Raw genomic sequence first — 25,768 nt, 5'->3', positions numbered from 1 at the left:
ATACTCGGTTTTCTCTATGCGGCACGTGCGTCGTACTCACGGTCGCGAAGCGCACAGCACCTTGCCCTCTGGCAGTTACCGGGCACACTGCACTTCTCTCTGGAATCCCCACTGGTGAAGGCGGGAGTACATGGACACGGGCCGGCACAGTCCCGGTGCTCGAGGGACGGAGCACTCCTCCCTCTCTTTGCTGCGTGCCGCCTGTTCGCGCCAAGACTGACTGCTTCTATGCGCGCTGTGGCTGCTGCTTAGCCACACCCCCTGCTTCTGAGTGCAAAGGTCTGTCTGGTCTCTTACTCTTTCCGCTGAACAACAGAGGAATCAGCCCCGACAGTTCCGGACCCGGCACAGGACAGGTACCCATGGCCCAGTTCTCTTCCTTACACAGGTCACAAACATGTTTTTCTGCATTTATGATGTGATTACATTTTTATGATGTGAACATAATGGTTTTGGGGGCTGTGTCAACTTTTTTTCATGCAAACACTACTACTATAACACTTCTAAGAAAAATAAGCACGACCCATGGGTCTAAATGATCACTGTCTGTAAGGGGAGTTTCCAAATAGCATGGGAAAATTGTTGAAAGACCAAAAAAAGAATCCTATAAACTCCAACAAAGTGTAGATTTCATGTAGAAGGTGTAAATTTGATTAAACATGTTAAAAGCGATAACAAGAAAATTATTAAAAAAAATGTAGGAAAAAAAATAAATATAGGGTAAGAGTAGTATCAGGAAAATGGTGAAGACACAGAATGATAAAGTACATACAGATAGTCAATATTTCATAGAAATATAGAGGTGCATATATAGCCACACAGCTCATCAAGGTGCATACAGCTGCTGTCATACTCCATGGGTGAGTTACTTTGCTGTTCTATATAGCCATCTTCACTTCACAGGCTGGGTTTTGCTCATTGTCTACAGGCATCCATCACTGATTATATGTAAGGCCCTCTATGTTCTACTTTGGACCTACCATTGCTCACTTTGGTTTTATACCTGAGGTTCAAACAGTGGCTGGTCAAACCTTTCCCTCTATACCTTACAACTTGTGTCATTTCCCTACAATTTGTATGTACGGTAACTTGTGTGGCTATATATGCACCTCTATATTTCTATAATGTGTTGACTGCCTGTATCTACTTTAACATTTTGGGTCTTCACCATTTTTCTGGTACTTGTCTTACCTTATATATATTTTTTTCTACATTTTTTGTAATAATTTTCTTGTTAACTATTTTTACATATTTAACAAAATTTACACCTTTTACATGAAATCTAAACTTTGGGTTTATAAGCTCCATTTTTTGGTCTTTACTATAACACTTCCATACAATAATGTCATTGCATTATTTACAATACAGTGTCCAAGTACTGGCACATTAATGTGAATTTAACCAAAGAATACTTAATAACATCATCCTTTGAAGCCATGCTATTTAAGGTGTATTCATAATCATCCTCCTCCTCATCATCACCTGCAGCAAAGGCAGACAATACACCATGAGCATCCACTCAAGATTCCGGTTAAGGACACCCCTGCCTTAAAGAGTAACCATCGCTTCAGTTAGAAAATTACGGTACATAATAAGAAATTTTGTAATCTATCTTATCTGAGAAATCTGCTTCTTTCTACTCCAGGATTGATCAGTCATTTTAAAATTTATTAATTCTTGGGTAAAATCTGTATTCAGTGAAAACAGATAATTTCCATATATACTCAAGTATAAGCCGAGGCACCTAATTTTACTACGAATAACTGGGTAAGCTTATTGACTCGAGTATAAGCCGGGTATACATTGTCCCTTCATCCCTGTCCTGATATGCATGGCTCCCCCGTCCCTGTCCTTGCATTAATGGCTCCTTATCCCTTATCCTTGTATGCATGGCTCCCCCATCACTGTCTTGGTATGCATGGCTCCCCCGTCCCTGTTATTGTATGCATGGCTCCCCAGTCCCTGTCCTTGCTTACAAGGCTCCACTGTTGCTGTCCTTGTTTGCATGGCTCCCCGGTTCCTGTCCTTGTATGTATGGCTCCTTATACCATATCCTTGTATGCATGGCTTCTTATCCACTATCCTTGTATGCATGTTTCCTATTAAAAAAAATCCTCAAAACATCCTACTTACCTAGCCTGCGCGCCCTCAATGGATCTCGTTCCTGGGCCAGCAGCTCTTCCTGGCAAGCAATCACCTGGCCCCGCTCATTAAAGGTAATGAATGTTCACTCCACGTCTATGGGAGTGGAGAGGTGTGCATATTCATTACCTTAATGAGCGGGGCCACTTGATCGCTCGCCCAGAAATGCTGCTTGCGCCGGAACCAGTGAGGGCGTGCAGGAGGGTGAGTAGGATGTCTTCTTGAAGCTGGCGGCTGCGGGTGTCACTGTGTGCGCTATAAGAGAAATGAATATTCATTTCTCGTTAGCAGTGGCACAGTTACAGCCGCAGATGCTGGCTCTTGCCTCCTGTGACCCGCTGCTCTGCCGTTCACCCTCCCCCACCAGCCTTCATTGACTTGTGTATAAGCTGAGGGGGGTGTTTTCAGCACAAAAAAAAGTGCTGATAAAATTTGGCTTATACACGAATATATACGGTACATTGCTGAGATCGGAGATGGCAATTGCTCCTCATGAGATTCTATGTCGAAGAGAGAGATGAGAGGAGCTCTACCTCCATCTCCTCCCTCCTCTTCTTCATCCCTCTGTGTAGAATCTTCTCAGTAGCAGCCGCCATGTCCTAACTCAGTAATGTAATAATCTGTCTTCACTGGATACACATTTTACCCAACAATTGAGCATTTTGAAAATGACTGATCAGGAGGAAAAAGAAGTAGATTTCTCTGAAAATATATTTCAAAATTTCTTATTTTCACGTGTTCTATTGATTCATGAAATTAAAATGCAAGTGACGCTTACTCTTTAAGGTTCCCATACACATTAAAGTTGGTGGGACCTGCCAATGTTGGTGGCCTTCCAATGATGTTGGGGAAGATGAGGGTCAGGCAGTTGAAATTTTAGCGCCTGGCCCTTCTGTTATTCAGGAGATTTGCCGCTGCTAGGCTGTCTGGTGGCAGGTTTCACTATTCTCCCCAAGCTGGCTGTTCATGTGTATGGGACTTTCAGGAGAGATGGCACACAGCCGAGTGAGCACTTGCTGTCAGCTATCGTATGTGTATGGGAGCCTTTCACAAACACAGTATTCAAACCAATAAAACCTTGAAACACTCCATGTGCTTTACTAGAAAATAACTTTAATCAGTTACTGCAATAACTCAATGATTGTGGAGCGCTTGTGATCAGTGACTGGGTTTCCTTGTCTATAAGTCATAAACATTTTATCTGGATGAAACTTAGTAAGCTATGAGCGAGAGTACAAAGGCTATGTTGTAAAGCTCGCCATCAGATTTGCAGAGAAAATCCCACTAGATACTGCTCATGTTTTTCTTGGTCCAGATGATTATTACCCGTATATAATTAAATGACTGAGGGAAGGTTTTACCGTAGAAAAGTATCTGCCACTGGTTTCTACAGATTAAGAAGGATGGGGGAGAATCACAAGTGTTTGTCTGCTTTCAGTGAATCTCCAATGTCAAGCTCTCGTTTCCTTTCATTCCAGAATATTTTGTCTCCTTGTAAGGAAGAATGTGAACTGATTGTGTTTGTGAAAACATTCCTCTTTAGCCTTAGTTGCTCACTCAGCCTTCTCTTTTGCAAACTCCATCATTATGGCTTGAGTAAGATCCTGATATACAATGCAAGGTTTGGAAGTTTCTTGTGCAATGTAGGAAGCATTTACATTCTAACTTTTTCCCAAAACCTACATTTTGTAGAGTTTGGAAAGTGTACATCTATGTATATCACAGTACACTGGATGTGTCTTATCAGATTGTATTGGCTCTCCTTCTTTATTTGCTATTCTTTCCTGAATTGTACAGTTGTGGCCAAAAGTATTGACACCCCTGCAATTCTGTCAGATAATACTCAGTTTCTTCCTGAAAATGATTGCAATCACAAATTCTTTGGTATTATTATCTTCATTTAATTTGTCTTAAATGAAAAAACACAAAAGAGAATGAAGCAAAAAGCAAAACATTGATCATTTCACACAAAACTCCAAAAATGGCCCAGACAAAAGTATTAGCACCCTCAGCCTAATACTTGGTTGCACAATCTTTAACCAAAATAACTGTGACCAACCGCTTCCGGTAACCATCAATGAGTTTCTAACAATGCTCTGCTGGAATTTTAGACCATTCTTCTTTGGCAAACTGCTCCAGGTCCCTGATATTTGAAGGGTGCCTTCTCCAAACTGCCATTTTAGATCTCTCCACAGGTGTTCTATGGGATTCAGGTCTGGACTCATTGCTGGCCACCTTACAAGTCTCCAGTGCTTTCTCTCAAACCATTTTCTAGTGCTTTTTGAAGTGTGTTTTGGGTCATTGTCCTGCTGGAAGACCCATGACCTCTGAGGGAGACCCAGCTTTCTCACACTGGGCCCTACATTATGCTGCAAAATTTGTTGGTAGTCTTCAGACTTCATAATGCCATGCACACGGTCAAGCAGTCCAGTGCCAAAGGCAGCAAAGCAACCCCAAAACATCAGGGAACCTCCACCATGTTTGACTGTAGGGACCGTGTTTTTTTCTTTGAATGCCTCTTTTTTTCTCCTGTAAACTCTATGTTGATGCCTTTGCCCAAAAAGCTCTACTTTTGTCTCATCTGACCAGAGAACATTCTTCCAAAATGTTTTAGGCTTTTTCAAGTAAATTTTGGCAAACTCCAGCCTGGCTTTTTATGTCTCGGGGTAAGAAGTGGGGTCTTCCTGGGTCTCTTACCATACAGTCCCTTTTCATTCAGACGCCAACGGATAGTACAAGTTGACACTGTTGTACCCTAGGATTGCAGAGCAGCTTGAACTTGTTTGGATGTTAGTCGAGGTTCTTTATCCAACATCCGCACAATCTTGTGTTGAAATCTCTTGTCAATTTTTCTTTTCCATCCAAATCTAGGGAGGTTAGCCACAGTGCCATGGGCTTTAAACTTCTTGATGACACTGCGCATAGTAGACACAGGAACATTCAGGTCTTTGGAGATGGACTTGTAGCCTTGAGATTGCTCATGCTTCCTCACAAGTTGGTTTCTCAAGTCCTCAGACAGTTCTTTGGTCTTCTTTCTTTTCTCCATGCTCAATGTGGTACACACAAGGACACAGGACAGAGGTTGTGTCAACTTTAATCCATGTCAACTGGCTGCAAGTGTGATTTAGTTATTGCCAACACCTGTTAGGTGCCACAGGTAAGTTACAGGTGCTGTTAATTACACAAATTAGAGAAGCATCACATGATTTTTCGAACAGTGCCAATACTTTTGTCCACCCTCTTTTTTATGTTTGGTGTGGAATTATATGAAATTTGGCTTTAGGACAATTCTTTTTGTGTTTTTTCATTTAAGACAAATTAAATGAAGATAATAATACCAAAGAATTTGTGTTTGCAATCATTTTCAGGAAGAAACTGAGTATTATCAGACAAAATTGCAGGGGCGTAAATACTTTTGGCCACAACTGTATATGAGACCATATGTGCTTAATCAATCAATAAATATTCAATAACCTCTGACTCCTGTAGTCTGCAGTACTTGTATACAGTCCAGCTATATTGCTAGCACCTTATTGGTATGAGTGCTTATTTACTTGTAGGTTTAAAATGTTTGGATGTCATATACTGTACGTCGGGCTGGAATTTGTGCCCCTCTGAGCGGGGGATAACTGCTTTGAAGAATATGGTTTCCTTACTATATAACAATATAGCATGTTTGTAAATTATGTTATTAGAACATACATCAGAAATGTATGTATATTACCTTGAGGGACTAAGGATTGGTGCTTATTTACACTATTGGATGTTTTGGTCATATATTGCATGCTATGACCCTGTTCATTAACATTGTGACATTTTTATTGTGGTGACATTCTGATTTGATAAAGCACTGCCATTGATTGTATTGCCCTTCACTCTGTGGATGTAGTAGCTTTGTGCAGTATACGAACAGGAATGGCTCCAAGTTTTCGTGGACTTTTTACGTTACGTGAGTAATATCTATTGTAAATTCTACAATACCATACATATAGTATAATGCACCCGATAGTGCTTCATATAGTATAATTCACAGCACATAGTCCTCCATATAATATAATGCACAGCACATAGTCCTCCATAAATAATGTACAGCCCATAGTACTCCATATAATATAATACACCCCCCATAGTCCTCCATTTTCCTCCATATGGTATAATGCACCTCCATATATAATGCACAGTTCATAGTCATCCATGTAGTATAATGCACCGCCTATAGTCCTTCACACATTATAATGCACAGCCCATACTCATCCATGTAATATAATGCACAGCCCATAGTCCTCCATAAATAATGTACAGTCCATAGTACTCCATATAATATAATACACCTCCATAGTCCTCCATTTTCCTCCATATAGTATAATGCACCTCCATATATAATGCACAGTTCATAGTCATCCATGTAGTATAATGCACCGCCTATAGTCCTTCACACATTATAATGCACAGCCCATACTCATCCATGTAATATAATGCACAGCCCATAGTCCTCCATAAATAATGTACAGTCCATAGTACTCCATATAATATAATACACCTCCATAGTCCTCCATTTTCCTCCATATGGTATAATGCACCTCCATATATAATGCACAGTTCATAGTCATCCATGTAGTATAATGCACCGCCTATAGTCCTTCACACATTATAATGCACAGCCCATACTCATCCATGTAATATAATGCACAGCCCATAGTCCTCCATAAATAATGTACAGTCCATAGTACTCCATATAATATAATACACCTCCATAGTCCTCCATTTTCCTCCATATAGTATAATGCACCTCCATATATAATGCACAGTTCATAGTCATCCATGTAGTATAATGCACCGCCTATAGTCCTTCACACATTATAATGCACAGCCCATACTCATCCATGTAGTAGTACGGGCCTCCGTGTACTCACTGATTTAACAAAAGAAATAAATACTCATCTCCCATCTGCTCACCTGTCACGTGGTGTACTCTTCTGAAACTGGTAGCTGACTTTAACATCACTGCCATATGCCCCCGGTCATGTGCACACCAACGTTAGCTGCTGACCTTTCATTGGCTGGCAGCGTGTATTGCCCTGCATGGACCTAATGGGTCTGGGCACCGCAATACACTTCAGCTGAATGTGAGCCCGAGGCTGCAAATCCTGCTGCAGTATTTGCTGGTGTTGGTGAGCCCCTCACCTGGCAGGCCCGGACAGTCTCAGCATCGACCACAGTTGTTACGCCCCTGCTGAAGGCGAGTGGGCCTCCCCATTTGTCCAAGGCCCTGGCACTTGCCCGGGTGTGTCGGTTGGTGATGCCAGCCCCGTATATGACATTTTATTTAATTATTTGACTGGTGTCATACACACGTAATAATTTGCAGAGGATATCCAGGCTCATTCTTATCTGTTATGGTGTTGTCCTTGTGTTTTGCAACGGTACACATGGAAACGTTTTCTGAGATGCACATTTGATTGAGCAACTTCGACCATGTTCTAAGATGTACACTATGTTGTTCTCATCTGACCCTTTGACAATATGGTGCATTTAAAACTTCCATAATTAGGGATGCAACTAATAATACGAGACAGCACTCCAATGATTCAAAGTTAAAAAAAGGGAAGATTTCATTCTGTCTCTTTGATTTGATTGATCAGTGTTTCCATTGAAATACATTATATCATATGATATTTCTCTTGCTTAACCTGGAATATGGAGCTATGGCTGTGAAATAGCAATGGACACTTATGCTAGACTAAACACTCCATATGAGAAGGGCTATACTCATCAGGAGATCATGACCATCTGGCAAATGTATTGATGAGTAAGCTAGACAAATGACCTGCTATAGTTGAGTTCATTTGGTTTCATTTTATTGGGTTCATGGACTAATGATATCTATTGCATATTGTCTATGTTCACACCATTTTTTGGGGGATTGATACATTTAATTCCAAGATTAAGATTAAAGGAATATACCCAGATCTGAAACTCGTCACCTTTCGATAGGATGTTGGGTGACTTGCTAATCGTGGGGGGGTCGGTTTGGGTTTGGAGAAGGGTGGTTCAGTGGTTCAACAGGTGAGATATCCGGCGATCCTGAGAACGGGGCTATAGATTGCCGAGATCAGAGTGAAGCGGAGGTGTGTGGGTTTGAACCCTGCTCCACGCTCTGTCAAAGGTACCGCCAGAGAAAAATGCAGATGTGAGAGTTTGCTGTGCATAGCCTAAGTGATACCGAAAATATTCAGAGATCTATTCTGCCAAATCGTCTGAGTTTTACAAATTGCTCTCCAAGTGCTTTTGTGAAAGACCATCTAGTTTCACATCATCCAACGCTGAAGCAAGCATAAACATTATGTTCAGCAAACCCAAATTGTCTCTGACTTTTCATCTGCTAGTTTCATCTACAAAGCTAATCCATCTCCCATTCTGTCAACATTGCAGTGGCTGCAGTTTATACCACTTCCATCTCCAGTGCATAAATGCTGTACAAACAAGAAAACTGTCCTAAATCTATGTATTAACTACCGTAATCAGATTCTAGTTTTCAATTGCTTTTTTAGAAACTGTAAGCAGCTGATTATTGTCATGGGCAAGATAAAATTACTCTGACCTCCAGTCAGTGTGTATTATATAATGATTGTAGGTTGTTTTCTACTTAGTCTCTCTATTGACTAGTATCTATGGAGTGACTATAGCTCTGTAGGTGTAATGTGAATTCCAGATTATTCATACACATATTGAAAATTTACATTTTTATACATTTGGGCCAAATTGCATTTCCTGTGTACTTTTTCTTTCTAGTTTGGTAAAAAATAATAATATATGGATAAAGGTGAAAGCAGTGGAAAATCTCTGGAAGTAGATAAGAACAATTTTGTGAGCTAAGAGTACAAAGCTGAAGCCTTATAAGGAGACTGCTTCCCCAGATCTGAGGAACATTCCTTCCAATAGATATTCGAGGAATGTTTTTTTTTTTTTCACTTCCCAAAATCGGCCATATAATACCAGCAGATGCTTTGCATTTCAGCATTGTAATACAGGAAAGATGTATATCTTTGTACCGTAGATAGAAAAATATTCAGGATTGAGAGTCCTCAGTGGTTGATACCTTTTAATGGCTAACTGAAAAGATGGTAACACATTGCAAGCTTTCGAGACTACTCAGGTCTCTTCATCAGGCTAGACTAATACAAAATCTGAAGTCACATATTTATGCACAATACAGCCTAGAAAAAATGCAATAGATAAGACAAGTGACGTGAAGCAGAACTATCAATATGGGAGAGGGAGAAACATAAATATAAACATTGGACCAGTTCATAGATAAGGAGTCTGGATGTTTTATGGTTCTCTGATTGGGGTCTAGTTCTGTGTTGCCCCGCAAGGTTTTAAAAGGAAATTCCTTAATTGATGTAAAAAGACATAAATCCATGCGACACATTCATTCCATGTAGATGTAATGTGGTATACTTAATTATTTGTACTAAATGTCCAACTGGGGGTCTGTATGTGGGGGAGACAGGGCAAAAGCTTAGAACAAGGATGAATGCTCATCGTCACACAATAAGAGAAAAAAGAATGGATATACCTGTGGCAAAATATTTCTGTATCCCTGATCACAGCAGCGTGGATATGAAATTACTGGTATTGAAAGGTAACTTCAAGTCTCAGAGAGAGAGACGAGTTTGGGAGTACAAATTTATGACGAACTTTGACATTCTCAGTGCTGGAATGAATGTGTCGCATGGATTTATGTCTTTTTACATCAATTAAGGAATTTCCTTTTAAAACCTTGCGGGGCAACACAGAACTAGACCCCAATCAGAGGACCATAAAACATCCAGACTCCTTATCTATGAACTGGTCCAATGTTTATATTTATGTTTCTCCCTCTCCCATATTGATAGTTCTGCTTCACGTCACTTGTTTTATCTATTGCATTTTTTCTAGGCTGTATTGTGCATAAATATGTGACTTCAGATTTTGTATTAGTCTAGCCTGATGAAGAGACCTGAGTAGTCTCGAAAGCTTGCAATGTATTACCATCTTTTCAGTTAGCATTGTAATATGTGCTTTGCTACATTTGTTATCATGTACTTTTATTGTACTGGTGCTGCAACACATTTAATTAACTACATATGTCTCTTGAGGAACGAATAGATGAAAGGTTCAGCAAACATGCATAATGAGTATGAAGCATATTTAATATTTCTCCTGCGTCCATAAATTGGCAGTTCATTTTTAAACAGGACTTTTCACCGGTTTCGGCATGTTAAACTGGTTCCATAATGAAATACTGGCTGCAGGGCTGAGTAACATGTAGCTTTTATTCTTTAATTTCTCCTCTCTGTTGTGGAGGTATTGGTTTGTAAAGTTTAGGTTATACTTGTTATATCCAATGGTGCTTTACAGAGTTTTTTTATTTGTTACTGGGCGGTGGGCATGTACTACTTCCCCTAGAAGAAAAAATGATTTTCCGGCACTTCTATCCATAAAATTCATCTTTTTATTATTAGAACTCCATTTAAACACTTGAGGATCCATCATTTGGATAAAACCTTACACTTTCTGGCTTACACTACACTTTTAGTCATAGGAATATTTAATGATCAATTTCTAGTAAAATGATTGATTTTATGGATGGAAGTGCCAGAAAATTATTTTTCACCATCAGCTTCATCTGCCTAAGGCACCAGAATACCTTGCCCTGACCCTGCATATAGTTTAATTACAAATGTATCACAATTTGCCTGGATTTTTTGTCACCCAGGAAATGCAACTTCAATATGAAAAAAAAATTACAGCAGGACCCCCCCCCCCCTATGAAAGGAAATCTACATAACCCCAAAACAGCTAAGTAACCACCATACTAGTAACAATCGAACGGGACATGAAGATTAAATGAAAATACGAATCTTATACATAAATATACACGTACGCACATATATCTAAGGCTAGTTTCACATTTGCGTTTCAGGGCGCAGCGACGGCCGACCAGCGCCAAACGCAACCTGTTGCAATTTGGTTGCGCTTGGCGCACCGTCAAAAGGACGCATGCGCCGCCAAACGCATACTGCACACGGCCTGCGTCCCCAGTGATAAAGATAGGGGACGCATGCAGCGTCATGCGCTGGTAGGCGGAGCTACCGGAGGTGCGGCAGGGGGCGGCGGCCGTGCGCAGGCTGTCGCTGCGCCCTGAAATGCAAAGGTGAAACTAGCCTAATTGTGATGACCTGCTTCATCACAATTAGATATGAAATCATTCTTTGTTTGCGGACAATTACATAAAAACAAGAGACAAGTATTCATCCCTGACTTCCTATATTTTTAATGTCAGATCCAAGGACAGTCATCGAAACTAATATAGCTTAAAGGGAATCTGTCGCCCCATGTGAGCTATTAATATGGGCATACAGGTTGTAGGCAGCTGAAACTAGTCATATCTGTATGCCTCATGGATGATGCCTTGTTCTGTAAAAATCATCTTTTATCTCTTTGTTAATGAGTTTTTCCAGGCTATGCGACGTACGCTGCCCAGACAAAATGCTGCCTCCTCGCTTCGTTTTCCTTTATTTCTTCTTCCCTCTCTTCATTGTGACGTCAGGTGTATGGCTGGAAATCCCACATCTGCAGTCGCTTTTCTTCACTTTTCTTCATTGGCTTCACTTTTATTCTACGCAGGCGCCAGAGAATCACTGTGACTTCCAGTCCTAGTGTTCTCTGGCGTGCCTAAAAGGTGCTCACCCGACTTCCTTTCCCCCAGCCGTGCATAGTGAGCATGTAATTTTCACCTTTTCTGCGCGCCAGAGAACACTAGGACCGGAAGTCACAGGGACTTTCCGGCGACTGTGTAGAACAAAAGTGAAGCCAATGGCCATAGAAAGGTGGAACAGTGTAGAGGAACGACAACTTTCAGAATGCGCAGTGGCAGGATTTACAGCCATGTACCTGACGTCACAGGGACACTGTGAAGATAGGAGAGTAGCAATATAGGAAAATTAAGCGAGGAGGCAGCGTTATCAGCAGTATATGCCCCATAGCTGGAAGAACTAATCTGTATGGCCATATTAGTAGCTCAAAGAGGGTGACAGATTCACTCTAATTATAAAGGGGGCCATTTGATTTCAATTAAGGTGTTCAGCATTTGACAGATACCCAAGTGAAACCCCTATTATAGATAAAAGGATGTGTGTTATGGTTTCTGCGTCCATCATGCGACAAATACAGTTAGCAAGTTTGCAACAAAACTGATGGTAGTTCTGGTGCCATATTCCTGTATTGATAGCTGTTCTAATGGTGTATTTATATTCTGATGGTGGTACTGGTGACAAATACATGTAATGATACAGTTAGGTCCATAGCTCGCTGCCTCGGGGTAATCCTTGACCCTGATCTCTCCTTCAAACCACATATCCAAGCCCTTTCCACATCCTGCCGACTTCAACTCAAAAATATTTCACGAATCCGTTCATTCCTCAACCAAAAATCTGCAAAAACCCTAGTCCATGCCCACATCATCTCTCGCCTTGAGTACTGCAACCTCCTGCTCAGTGGCCTCCCCTCGAACACTCTCGCACCCCTCCAATCTATTCTAAACTCTGCTGCACGACTAATCCACCTGTCCCCCCGCTATTCCCCAGCTTCTCCCCTCTGTCAATCCCTTCACTGGCTCCCCATTGCCCAGAGACTCCAGTACAAAACCCTAACCATGACATACAAAGCCATCCACAACCTGTCTCCTCCATATATCTGTGACCTCCGATCCTCACAAGATCTCCTTCTCTACTCCCCTCTTATCTCCTCTTCCCACAATCACATACAAGATTTCTCTCGCACATCACCCCTACTCTGGAACTCTATACCACAACATATCAGACTCTCACCTACCATCGAAACCTTCAAAAAGAGCCTGAAGACCCACCTCTTCCGACAAGCCTATAACCTGCAGTAACCACCAATCGACCACACCGCTGGATGACCAGCTCTACCCTCGCCTACTGTATTCTCACCCATCCCTTGTAGATTGTGAGCCTTCGGGGTCAGGGTCCTCTCTCCTCCTGTACCAGTTATGACTTGTATTGTTTAACATTATTGTACTTGTTTTTATTATGTATACCCCTCCTTACATGTAAAGCGCCATGGAATAAATGGCGCTATAACAATAAATAATAATAATATATATTTGGACAGAGACAACATTTTTTTCTAATTTTGGTTGTAGACATTACCACAATGAATTTTAAACAAAAAATTCAGATGCAGTTGAAGTTCAGACTTTCAGCTTTCATTTGAGGGTATCCACATTAAAACTGGATGAAGGGTTTAGGAGTTTCAGCTCCTTAACATGTGCCACCCTGTTTTTAAAGGGACCAAAAGTAATTGGACAGATTAAATAATTGTAAATAAAATGTTCATTTCTAGTACTTGGTTGAAAACCCTTTGTTGGCAATGACTGCCTGAAGTCTTGAACTCATGCGTCCGGATGGCATACACCCACGAGTACTAAGAGAACTAAGTAATGTAATAGACAAACCATTATTTCTTATATTTAGAGACTCTATAGCGACGGGGTCTGTTCCACAGGACTGGCGCATAGCAAATGTGGTACCAATATTCAAAAAGGGCTCTAAAAGTGAATCTGGAAATTATAGGCCAGTAAGTCTAACCTCTATTGTTGGTAAAATATTTGAAGGGTTTCTGAGGGATGTTATTCTGGATTATCTCAATGAGAATAACTGTTTAACGCCATATCAGCATGGGTTTATGAGGAATCGCTTCTGTCAAACCAATCTAATGAGTTTTTATGAAGAGGTAAGCTATAGACTGGACCAAGGTGAGTCATTGGATTTGGTATATCTTGATTTTTCCAAAGCGTTTGATACCGTGCCACACAAGAGGTTGGTCCACAAAATAAGAATGCTGGGTCTGGAGGAAAATGTGTGTAAATGGGTAAGTAACTGGCTTAGTGATAGAAAGCAGAGGGTGGTTATAAATGGTATATTCTCTAACTGGGTCGCTGTGACCAGTGGGGTACCGCAGGGGTCGGTGTTGGGACCTATTCTCTTCAACATATTTATTAACGATCTGGTAGAAGGTTTGCACAGTAAAATATCGATATTTGCAGATGATACAAAACTATGTAAAGCAGTCAATACAAGGGAAGATAGTATTCTGCTACAGATGGATCTGGGTAAGTTGGGAACTTGGGCCGAAAGGTGGCAGATGCAGTTTAACTATGATAAATGTAAGGTTATACACATGGGAAGAAGGAATCATTATCACCATTACACACTGAACAGTAAACCACTGGGTAAATCTGACATGGAGAAGGACTTGGGGATCCTAGTTAATGATAAACTTACCTGGAGCAGCCAGTGCCAGGCAGCGGCTGCCAAGGCAAACAGGATCATGGGGTGCATTAAAAGAGGTCTGGATACACATGATGAGAGCATTATACTGCCTCTGTACAAATCCCTGGTTAGACCGCACATGAAGTATTGTGTACAGTTTTGGGCACTGGTGCTCAGGAAGGATATAATGGAACTAGAGCGGGTACAAAGGAGGGCAACAAAATTAATAAAGGGGATGGGGGAACTGCAATACCCAGAGAGATTAGCAAAATTAGGATTATTTAGTCTAGAAAAAAGATGACTGAGGGGCGATCTAATAACCATGTATAAGTATATAAGGGGAAAATACAGATATCTCTCCGAGGATCTGTTTATACCAAGGAAGGTGATGGTCAGAAGGGGGCATTCTCTGCGTCTGGAGGAGAAAAGGTTTTTCCACCAACATAGAAGAGGATTCTTTACTGTTAGGGCAGTGAGAATGTAGAATTCCCTGCCTGAGGAGGTGGTGATGGCAAACTCAGTCGAAGGGTTCAAGGGAGGCCTGGATGTCTTCCTGGAGCGTAACAATATTGTATCTTACAGTTATTGTTAGGTTCATTAGAAGGACGTAGATCTGGGGATTTATTCTGACAGAATTTTATAGGCTGAACTGGATGGATTATTGTCTTTTTTTCGGCCTTACTGACTATGTTACTATGTTTCTATGACATCACCAGATGCTGTGTTTCCTCCTTTTTGATGCTCTGCCAGGCCTTCACTGCGGTGGTTTTCAGCTGCTGTCTGTTTGTGGGCCTTTCTGTCTGAAGTTTAGTCTTTAACAAGTGAAATGCATGCTCAATTGGGTTGAGATCAGGTGACTGACTTGGCCATTCAAGAATATTCCACTTCTTTGCTTTAATAAACTCCTGCGTTGCTTTGGCTTTATGTTTTGGGTCATTGTCCATCTGTAGTATGAAACGACAACCAATCAGTTTGGCTGCATTTGACTGGATCTGAGCACACAGTATGGCTCTGAATACTTCAGAATTCATTCGGCTGCTTCTGTCCTGTGTCACATCATCAATAAACACTAGTGACCCAGTGCCACTGGCAGCCATGCATGCCCAAGCCATCACACTGCCTCCGCCGTGTTTTACAGATGATGTGGTATGCCTTGGATCATGAGCTGTACCACGCCTTCGCCATACTTTAATCTTTCCATCATTCTGGTAGAGGTTGATCTTGGTTTAATCTGTCCAAAGAATGTTCTTCCAGAACTGTGCTGGCTTTTTTAGATGTTTTTTAGCAAAGTCCAGTCTATCCTTTTGATTCTTGATGCTTATGAGTGGCTTGCACCGTGCAGTGAACCCTCTGTATTTACTTTCATGCAGTTTCCTCTTTATGGTAGATTTGGATATTGATACGCCTACCTCCTGGAGATTGTTGTTCACTTGGTTGGCTGTTGTGAAGGGGTTTCTCTTCACCATGGAGATTATTCTGCGATCATCCACCACATTTGTCTTCCGTGGGCGCCCAGGTCTTTTTGCATTGATGAGTTCACCAGTGCTTTCTTTCTTTCTCAGGATGTACCAAACTGTAGATTTTGCCACTCCTAATGTTGTAGCAATTTCTTGGATGGGTTTTTTCTGTTTTTGCAGCTTAAGGATGGCTTGTTTCACCTGCATGGGGAGCTCCTTTGACCGCATGTTTCCTTCACAGCAAAACCTTCCAAATGCAAGCACCACACCTCAAATCAACTCCAGGCCTTTTATCTGCTTAATTGAGAATGACATATCCAAGGGTTTGCCCACACCTGTCCATGAAATAGCCTTGGAGTCAATTGTCCAATTACTTTTGGTCTCTTTAACCCCTTCACCCTCAATGGTGGTTTGCACGCTTATGACCGAGCCAATTTTTACAATTCTGACCACTGTCCCTTTATGAGGTTATAACTCTGGAACGCTTCAACGGATCTAGGCGATTCTGAGACTGTTTTCTCGTGACATATTGTACTTCACTTTAGTGGTAAAAATGTTTTGCTATAACTTGCGTTTATTTATGAAAAAAACAGAAATATGGCGAAAATTTTGAAAATTTTGCAATTTTCAAACTTTGAATTTGTATGCCCTTAAAACAGAGAAATATGTGACACAAAAAAGTTACTAAATAACATTTCCCACATGTCTACTTTACATCAGCACAATTTGGGAAACAACATTTGTTTTGTTAAGAAGTTATAAGGGTTAAAATTTGACCAGCGATTTCTAATTTTTGCAACAAAACTTACAAAACCATTTTTTTTAGGGACCACCTCACATTTGAAGTCACTTTGAGGGGTCTATATGGCAGAAAATACCCAAAAGTGACACCATTCTAAAAACTGCACCCCTGAAGCTACTAAAAACTTCATTCAAGAAGATTATTAACCCTTCAGGTGCTTCACAGGAGCAGAAGCAACGTGGAAGGAAAAAATGAACATTTAACTTTTTAGTCACAAAAATAATATTTTAGCAACAATTTTTTTATTTTCCCAAGGGTAACAGGAGAAATTGGACCCCAAGAGTTGTTGTCAAATTTGTCCTGAGTACGCTGATACCCAATATGTGGGGTGGAACCACTGTTTGGGCACATGGCAGAGCTCAGAAGGGAAGGAACCCCGTTTGACTTTTTCAACCTAAAATTGGCTGGAATTGAGATCGGACGCCATGTCGCGTTTGACGAGCGTCTGATGTGCCTAAACAGTGGATACCACCCAAAAGTGACCCCATTTTGGAAACTAGACCCCCTAAGGAACTTATCTAGATGTGTGGTGAGCACTTTGAACCCCCAAGTGTTTCACTAAAGATTATAATGCCCTGGCGTGAAAATATAAAATCCTGTTTTGTTCCCACATAAATGATCATTTAGTCCCCAATATTTAATTTTTCCAAGAGTAACAGGAGAAATTGGACACCAAAAGTTGTTGTCCAATTTGTCCTGAGTACCCTGATACCCCACATGTGGGAGAAAACTACTGTTTGGGCACACGTCAGGGCTCGAAAGGGAAGTAATAACGTTTTGGAAAATCCTCACAGCTCCACATGTCTGAAGAAGGTCCATTATAGAGACCGAAACGTTATTGAATGTACATCATGTGGATTATTAAGCTGTGAAAAATAAAAGGGACTTCTATTTGCATTTGGGAGTGCCGGATTTTTTTCTTATATGATTCATTGGGACTGGTATCCTGTTCTGAGCACCCCTTATCGAATTATCGGAGTGACGTGTCTTTTTGTTATACTGTAACAGGAGAAATTGGACCCCAAAAGTTGTTGTCCAATTTGTCCTGAGTACCCTGATACCCCACATGTGGGAGAAAACTACTGTTTGGGCACACGTCAGGGCTCGAAAGGGAAGTAATGACGTTTTGGAAAGCAGACTTTGATGGAATGGTCTGCGGGCGTCATGTTCCATTTGCAGAGCCCTTGATGTTCCTAAACAGTAGAAACCCCCCATAAGTGACCCCATTTTGGAAACTAGACCCCCTAATGAACTTATCTAGATGTGTGGTGAGAACTTTGAACCCCCAAGTGTTTCACTAAAGATTATAATGCCCAGGCGTGAAAATATAAAATCCTGTTTTGTTCCCACATAAATGATCATTTAGTCCCCAATTTTTAATTTTCCCAAGAGTAACAGGAGAAATTGGACCCCAAAAGTCGTTGTCCAATTTGTCCTGGGTACTCTGGTACCCCACATGTGGGAAAAAACTGTTTAGGCACATGTCGGGGCTCGAAAGGGAAGTAGTGTTGTTTTGGAATGCAGACTTTGATGGTCTGCTGGCGTCATGTTCCATTTGCAGAGTCCCTGATGTGCCTAAACAGGAAAAAAACCCACATATGACATCATTTTGGATACTAGACCCCCAAAGAACAAATCGAGATGTGCCCCCAACTAATCTAATGTAAATTAGTAGTGCATGGAGGTGTGGTACAATTTGAAGCAATCCTTCATGCACAGGCCAGGTTTTTCTGGGCAGGTGTCGCATTGATAAGTGGTGTCCCTGCGTATTCCTTTTTTGTAACAAACTCGACACCTTTTTTGCGGCTTGCCTTTTCTTGGGGTTGGCGGGACCACCCCCGGAAAATGCTGACCTGGGACAATACGAGCACCTTCAGTTACTGGGGCCCGCTCCTTCCTGAGCGCCAAACATCAGGGCCTTAACCACTACCTCCTGGAACTGAAGGTACGTCGTATCGCTGGGGCATGCACATTGTGACAGCAGGAATGCGTTGAGCATTGCCATTTGGACGATGTGCACGGCCAGCTTTTTGTACCACGCCTTGGCCTTCCTCAATGCATTGTACGGTTGGAGGAGTTGATCGGAGAGATCAACTCCCCCCATGTTTTTGTTGTACCCCACTACACATGGTTTGCGGACCTGTGTAGAGGTACCCCGTACAGTGCAGAGGGTACTGCCATCACCGTGTATGGTGGTCAAGAGATGGACATCTCTCTTGTCCTTGTACTTGACCACCAGCAGGTGGTCGCTACATTGGGCTCTGCTCTCACCTTTTCGGAGCATCTGCCCAAGTAGCGTCTTCGGGAGGCCTCTCTGATTTTTGCGGACAGTACCGCAGGATGCGGTACGTCGGTCAGAGAGGGATTTGTAGAGTGGGATGCTGGTATAAAAGTTATCAGTGTAGAGGTGATAACCTTTATCCAGCAGTGAGTGCACCAAATCCCACACAATTTTCCCACTCACTCCCAGGAAAGGAGGACACTCAGGGGGTTCAATCCGGGTGTCCTTCCCTTCGTAAACTCTAAACTTGTGGGTGTACCCTGAGGTACTCTCACACAACTTATAGAGTTTGATTCCGTACCTGGCCGCCTTACTGGGCAGGTATTGACGGAATCGCAGCCTTCCCTTAAAGTGAACCAAGGACTCATCCACGCAGATGTCCCTTTGGGGCACGTACACTTCAGCAAACTTTTTGTTGAAGTGTTCGATGCCCGGCCGAACTTTGAACAGACGGTCAAAGTTGGGGTTATCTCGTGCGGGACACTCTGCATTATCAGTATAATGCAGAAACTTGTGGATGGCCTCAAAACGCGTCCGGGCCATGACCATTCGGAACACTGGAGTGTTGTATAAAATATCAACACTCCAATATTGCCGAATTTCCGGCTTCTTCAGTATCCCCATATGGAGGACCAGGCCCCAAAACTGCGTCATTTCAACTGCGTCTACAGGAGACCAGTTTGAAAATGTTGAACGCGGGTTTTGCTCCAAAAATTGACGAGCGTACAAATTAGTTTGCTCCACCATGAGGTTAACAAAATCCTCAGAGAAAAAGACTTTGAAAAAGTCAATTTCTGTGAGGTCGGTGGTGTCAAACTTGATTCCTGATTCTGCCACAAAATCAGGAATCAGTGGCTCGTAATTTTCGGGGGGCGAGGTCCATACGGGGAGCACTGGGTCAGCTGCGGGCATGGTGGGCGCTGCCTCATTTTCTGTCCTGGAGCGTCTGCGTGGCGGTTCCGCAGGACCCGAGGAGGAAGATGAGGAGGGGGAAGAGGATGAAGAATCCGAAAAATAAAGAAAAGTCGGATCGTCATCCAAATCGCTATCGGTGTCGGAGGCAAGTTTGGCATATGCCTCCTCCATTGAATAGCGCTGTTGGGATGAATTTGATGACATTTTTGTGTAAATATGGTGCTTAGGTGTACACTTTATTGAAAACTGTATGTGTACGTGAGGGGGGGGGAGTGATTGGTGTAAACTTTCTGTAAAGAAAAAGCTGTGGAAAAAAGTCTAAAACAGCAGGCCCTAGCTGATAAGTGTCACTTAGCAAAACTAGGCTGCTGGATGTGCGCACGGGGTGGCGCAAGGGGGGGTGGAAAAAAAAAAAAGGAAAACTGCAGGCACAAACTCTGATAAGTGAACTGTGTCACTTATCCAAGTTTCGCAGCTGCGGGATGTGTGTACGGAGGGGCTAAGGAAAAAAAAGGGAGCTCGAGTGTTGATCGGTGAACTGCGTCACCAATCAACGCTCGCCGGCTGCGCACGGAGGTGGCACAAAAGTGGGGTGGAGGGGGGTAAAAATAGGGGGAAGGGGGATGGGGGAATTGGGGTGGATGAAGAGAGATTGGGCAGGGATCAACAGTTAGGGTTGTAGTTAGGTGGCACAAAGGGGGGTGAAAAAAATGAAAAACGGCAGGCACAAGCTTGGATAAGTGACGTGTGTCACTTATCCAACTTTTGCGGCTGCGGGATGTGTGTACGGAAGTGGCGCAAAGGGGGCTAAGGAAAAAAAAAGCGAGCTCGAGTGTTGATCGGTGAACTGCGTCACCGATCAACGCTCGGCCCTGCGCACGGAGGTGGCGCAAAAGTGGGGTGGAGGGGGGTAAAAGGGGGGTGAAGGGGGGTAAGAGGGGGGGTGGAGGGATGAAGATAGATTGGGCAGGGGATCAGGGATCAATTAACACTTACAGTTGTAGTTTTCTTCTTTCTTCTGCAGGGATTGTGATGCTACAAGCTGTGGCACCACAATACCCAGCACAGGAGCTCTTGCTGCGTCCGACCTCTCTGCAGGAATCTTCAGCTAGAGTGAGGACCCCTGCAGACAGGTCAGACAGGTCAGAGGCAGGTCAGGGGGCAGGTCACAGAGCGGTCACATCGCTGCTGTGACCTGTCATTGGTGGGATCGAATGATTACATCAATCCCACCAATCCGTGATCTGCCTGGTGACCATGGTAACTGCGTAGAATCGGAGCTCACAGCTCTGATTACTAGGCAGGTCATGCCCAGGTCACCAGCAGGGCACAGAGCGGTCACATGGTGACCGCAGCTGTGCCCTGTGGTTGGCGCGATCGCCGATCTAATCGATCGCGCCAGCCAACTCCTGCAGGCCCTGCTGGGCCTGCATCAGGCTCCAGCCTAGGATCGGTGCTAATATAGCACCGATCCTGGCCGGTACTGGCAGGGCACAGCGGCGATATAGCGCCGCTGTGCACTGCGATTGGCGCGATCGATCAGATCGGCGATCGCGCCAATCCGGGTGCTCTTTGCCAGGCACCGGCTCTAGGATCGAGTACATCAGTACTCGATCCCAGCCTAGGACATCATTGTTTCAGCCAAGCTGATTGGCTGAAACAATGAGAAACGCTGCGATTGGCTGTTCAGAATTGAACAGCCAATCACAGCGCTCTGGTTGCAGGGGGGGCGGGATCGCAGCCCGGGATGCCGACGCCATCTTTTGTAAGGTGAGATGGCGTCGGAATTTTAATGCGATCACCGCGACTAAGTCGCGGTATCGCATTAAAGGGCCCGACGTACTATCCCGTCCACGGTCATACGGGCCCGGGTACTGTGGACGGGATAGTACGTCTGATGTCAGGAAGGGGTTAAAAACAGGGTGGCACATGTTAAGGAGCTGAAACCCTTCATCCAATTTTAATGGGAATACCCTCAAATGAAAGCTGAAAGTCTGAACTTCTACTGCATCTGAATTTTTTTATTTAAAATTCATTGTGGTAATGTCTAGAACCAAATTAGAAAAATGTTGTCTCTGTCCAAATATATATGGACCTAACTGTAGTTGTTTTGGTGCTATATTCACCAACAGCCTCTTTTCTTATGGCACAGCAACAGCCCCTCTTGTGATGGACAACCAACAGCCCCTCTTGTGATGGACAACCAACAGCCCCTCTTGTGATGGCTCACCAACAGCCCCTCTTGTGATGGCTCACCAACAGCCCCTCTTGTGATGGCTCACCAACAGCCCCTCTTGTGATGGCTCACCAACAGCCCCTCTTGTGATGGCTCACCAACAGCCCCTCTTGTGATGGCTCACCAACAGTCCGTGTTGTGCTGGCGCACCAACAGTCCGTGTTGTGCTGGCGCACCAACAGTCCGTGCTGTGCTGGCGCACCAACAGTCCGTGCTGTGCTGGCGCACCAACAGTCCGTGCTGTGCTGGCGCACCAACAGTCCGTGTTGTGCTGGCGCACCAACAGTCCGTGTTGTGCTGGCGCACCAACAGTCCGTGTTGTGCTGGCGCACCAACAGTCCGTGTTGTGCTGGCGCACCAACAGTCCGTGTTGTGCTGGCGCACCAACAGTCCGTGTTGTGCTGGCGCACCAACAGTCCGTGTTGTGCTGGCGCACCAACAGTCCGTGTTGTGCTGGCGCACCAACAGTCCGTGTTGTGCTGGCGCACCAACAGTCCGTGTTGTGCTGGCGCACCAACAGTCCGTGTTGTGCTGGCGCACCAACAGTCCGTGTTGTGCTGGCGCACCAACAGTCCGTGTTGTGCTGGCGCACCAACAGTCCGTGTTGTGCTGGCGCACCAACAGTCCGTGTTGTGCTGGCGCACCAACAGTCCGTGTTGTGCTGGCGCCCCCACAGCCCGTGTTGTGCTGGCCCACCAACAGCCCATATTGTGATGGTATAATAATAGCAGAAAAAAATAAAAATAAATTTATACTCACTTGATCCATGCTCCCCGTCCAGTGCAACCTCCCTGTTTCTTCTTCGGTCTAGTACAGCAGCAGGCGCTGGTTGTTGCAATGACGTCACTGCATCGCACCATCCAACATCCCCTGCGTGCTCCGTCTCCAACAGGTTGCAGGCCGGAAGTGGCCTGCATTCTGATGGAGTACCCGGTGGAGCAGGGAGCTGATTACAGCTCTTCTGCTTCTGTGCCAACGGCATTCACAGCAATTGCATCTGAGGGTATGTGCACACGTTGCGGATTCTGCTGTGGAATTTTCTGCGCAGATTTTGCTAAATCCGCAGGTAAAATCACCTGCGTTTTACCTGTGTTTTAGTGCAGATTTACTGTAGATTTTGTGTGGATTTCCCCTGTGTTTTGAGACCTGCGTATTCCTATAAGGAGCAGGTCTCAAAACGCTGCAGATCTGCAGAAAATAAGTGACATGCTGCAGATTGAAATAAGCAGAATATCCGCGCGGAAAAATCTGCAGCATGTGCACAGTGGATTTTTTTTAAATAGGCTAAAATGTTACCGTACATCACTTGCAGATCTGCTGCAGATCTGCAGGGCCAAATCTGCTGCGGATCCGCAGCAGAATCCGCAACGTGTGCACGTACTCTTATAGACACAAATTCAATTATGGGAAGTGAGAGACGCCGTGGTGTAGGCAGAGAGAGTGGTGAGCGTGGTTAGTGACTGACACTGCACCCCCTTGTCCCAGCCCTGACTGAAAGAAAAGAAATCTGTGCAGAATTTGCATTGGCACAATGAGGAATGTTGCACTTTCTCAGCATAAAGCCGGTAACCCATGTGACCTCTCGTGTCAGTGACTTGAGAAACTTCAGCGTGTCTGTACATGTTTACAGAGGTTGTGCTGCCTGTGTAGCCTGTTGATGGACACCGTCTCATGTTTTTTAAAGTCTAATTATTCTCTTCCACTCCACTAGATAAATTATATCCCCCTTTGTGTTTTGTGAATGCTGACGCAGTGAGTCAGGATTTCATATCCAAATTATTTTGGCCCATTCCTCCAGGCAGATGCTGTACTGTGCGCAGATTTGTTGGACAATATCTATAGACGGCCATTGTTACATCGTGACATTGACTCTCAGGATGAGATTAGATTTTAGTAGCCCAGAACATTCAATGTAGTCTCTTGAGCTACTGCAGTCTTACTTTAGCTCTGTGTGAGAATGTTCTCCAGTTTAAGAATTTTTTTGTTTAATAGCAGAGTTAAGACACTTTCCCTCGTCACTTATCACAATGCTTGTGTCATTATATGTTTATTTTGTGAATTTCCTATATAATGTACATGTTTATATTTAGTGATCTTGTAGGAATAAGTATTTGTGCACCCGATTATTTTCTGTACTCACGGTGATATATTAAGCCAACTATCCTGCTGTAACTTGAATACAATTTTATTATAGTGTTTATCTTTTTATTAAGTCACATGATCACATTGTATAGACCTGTTCATTTATTTGTTTTACTTATGTAGAGCCCTGAAGATGAAGATGACGAATCTGGACAAAAAGAAAGGAAGAAAGAAGATTCTGTTACCCAGCAAAATACCCTCCAGAATGAATCATTAAGTATAGACCCAAGTGACTACTTGCAGTCGGTAAGAATTGCCGTATTTTCCAGACTATAAGACGCACCAAGGTTTTAGAGGAGGAAATTAGGAGAGAAAAAAAATTTAAGCAAAATATGTGGTCAATTCTGTACTTAATATCCCCTATCCTGGTATATTTGGTCCCTTCATCCCCATCCTGATACACATGACCCCCTCATCCCCATCCTGATACACGTGACCCCCCACATCCCCATCCTGGTTTGCATGGCCCCCTCATCCCTATCCTGGTATGCATGGGCTCCTCATCCCTATTCTGGTGTGCATGGCCCCCTTATCCCTATCCTGGTAGGATTGGTCCCCTTTATCCCTATCCTAGTATGCATGGTCTCGTCCTGGTATGCAGGGCCCCCTTCTCGTCCTAGTATGCATGGGCCCCATCCCTACTCTGGTATGATTGGCCCCCATCCCTATCCTGGTATGCATGACCCCATCTTTATGATTGGCCCCACCCCCAACCTGGTATGCATGGCGCCATCAGAAAACATTAAAAAGAAAACAAAAAACATTACACTTTCCTTCTCGGCACTCCCTCGCAGTAGCAGCTGCTCTTAGGCTTGCAAGCAGCGCATGACGTCACTGCCATGCGCTGCTTAGAAGCATTAAGCAGATGCTGGCATCAGAACAAGATGCTGCAAGGGAGCGCCGGGAAGGTAAGTGTAATGGTTTGTTTTTTTAATGTTTTCCGATGGGGCCATGCATACCAGGATGACTGCTCTAACTGTAAAGAATCCTTTCCTATATAGCTGTTGGAATCTCCTTTCTTACACACGTAATGAGTGCCCCCTGGTCCTTAGTATGGTCCTTGGAGGGAAAAAGTCATGTGACAGTCATTTGTACTGACCACACATATATTTATACATGTAAATGAGATCTCCTCTGAGGCATCTTTTTGTAAGCTAAAAAATCCCAACTTTTCCGACCTCTCATCATATGAGAGGCCTTCCATCCCTGGTAACAGTCCAGTTGCCCACCTTTGAATTGACTCTAATTTCTGAATATCCTTTTTTAAATGTGGAGCCCAAAACTGGATCCCATATACTAGATGTGGCCTCACAAGTGATTTATAAAGAGGTAATAATACGTTGGAATCACGGGATTGTATCTCTCTTTTTATATATCCTAAAATCTGATTTTCTTTTGCGGCTGCTGCTTGACATTGAGTACTGTTGCTCAGCTTACCTGTAGCCAGAATGC

General features: G+C 43.4%; 1 protein-coding gene across 4 annotated transcripts in view; it reads left to right on the top strand.

Moving 5' to 3' along the window:
* PAWR (pro-apoptotic WT1 regulator) overlaps window positions 1-25,768 on the top strand; it is a 177,651-nt gene that overhangs the window by 101,511 nt on the left and 50,372 nt on the right. For all 4 annotated transcript variants that reach the window (XM_073541514.1, XM_073541513.1, XM_073541512.1 and 1 more), the window contains exon 3: window positions 24,440-24,562. In XM_073541514.1, the coding sequence (XP_073397615.1) occupies window positions 24,440-24,562 (123 nt within the window). The remainder of the gene's footprint in view (window positions 1-24,439; window positions 24,563-25,768) is intronic.

This window comes from Dendrobates tinctorius, unplaced genomic scaffold (assembly GCF_039654945.1).
Source record: "Dendrobates tinctorius isolate UK_male_01 unplaced genomic scaffold, ASM3965494v1 ptg000122l, whole genome shotgun sequence".
NCBI classification, from domain to species: Eukaryota; Metazoa; Chordata; class Amphibia; order Anura; family Dendrobatidae; genus Dendrobates; species Dendrobates tinctorius.
The sequence above is the reverse complement of the archived record's forward strand: the minus strand, read 5'-3'. Positions and strand labels throughout refer to the sequence as shown.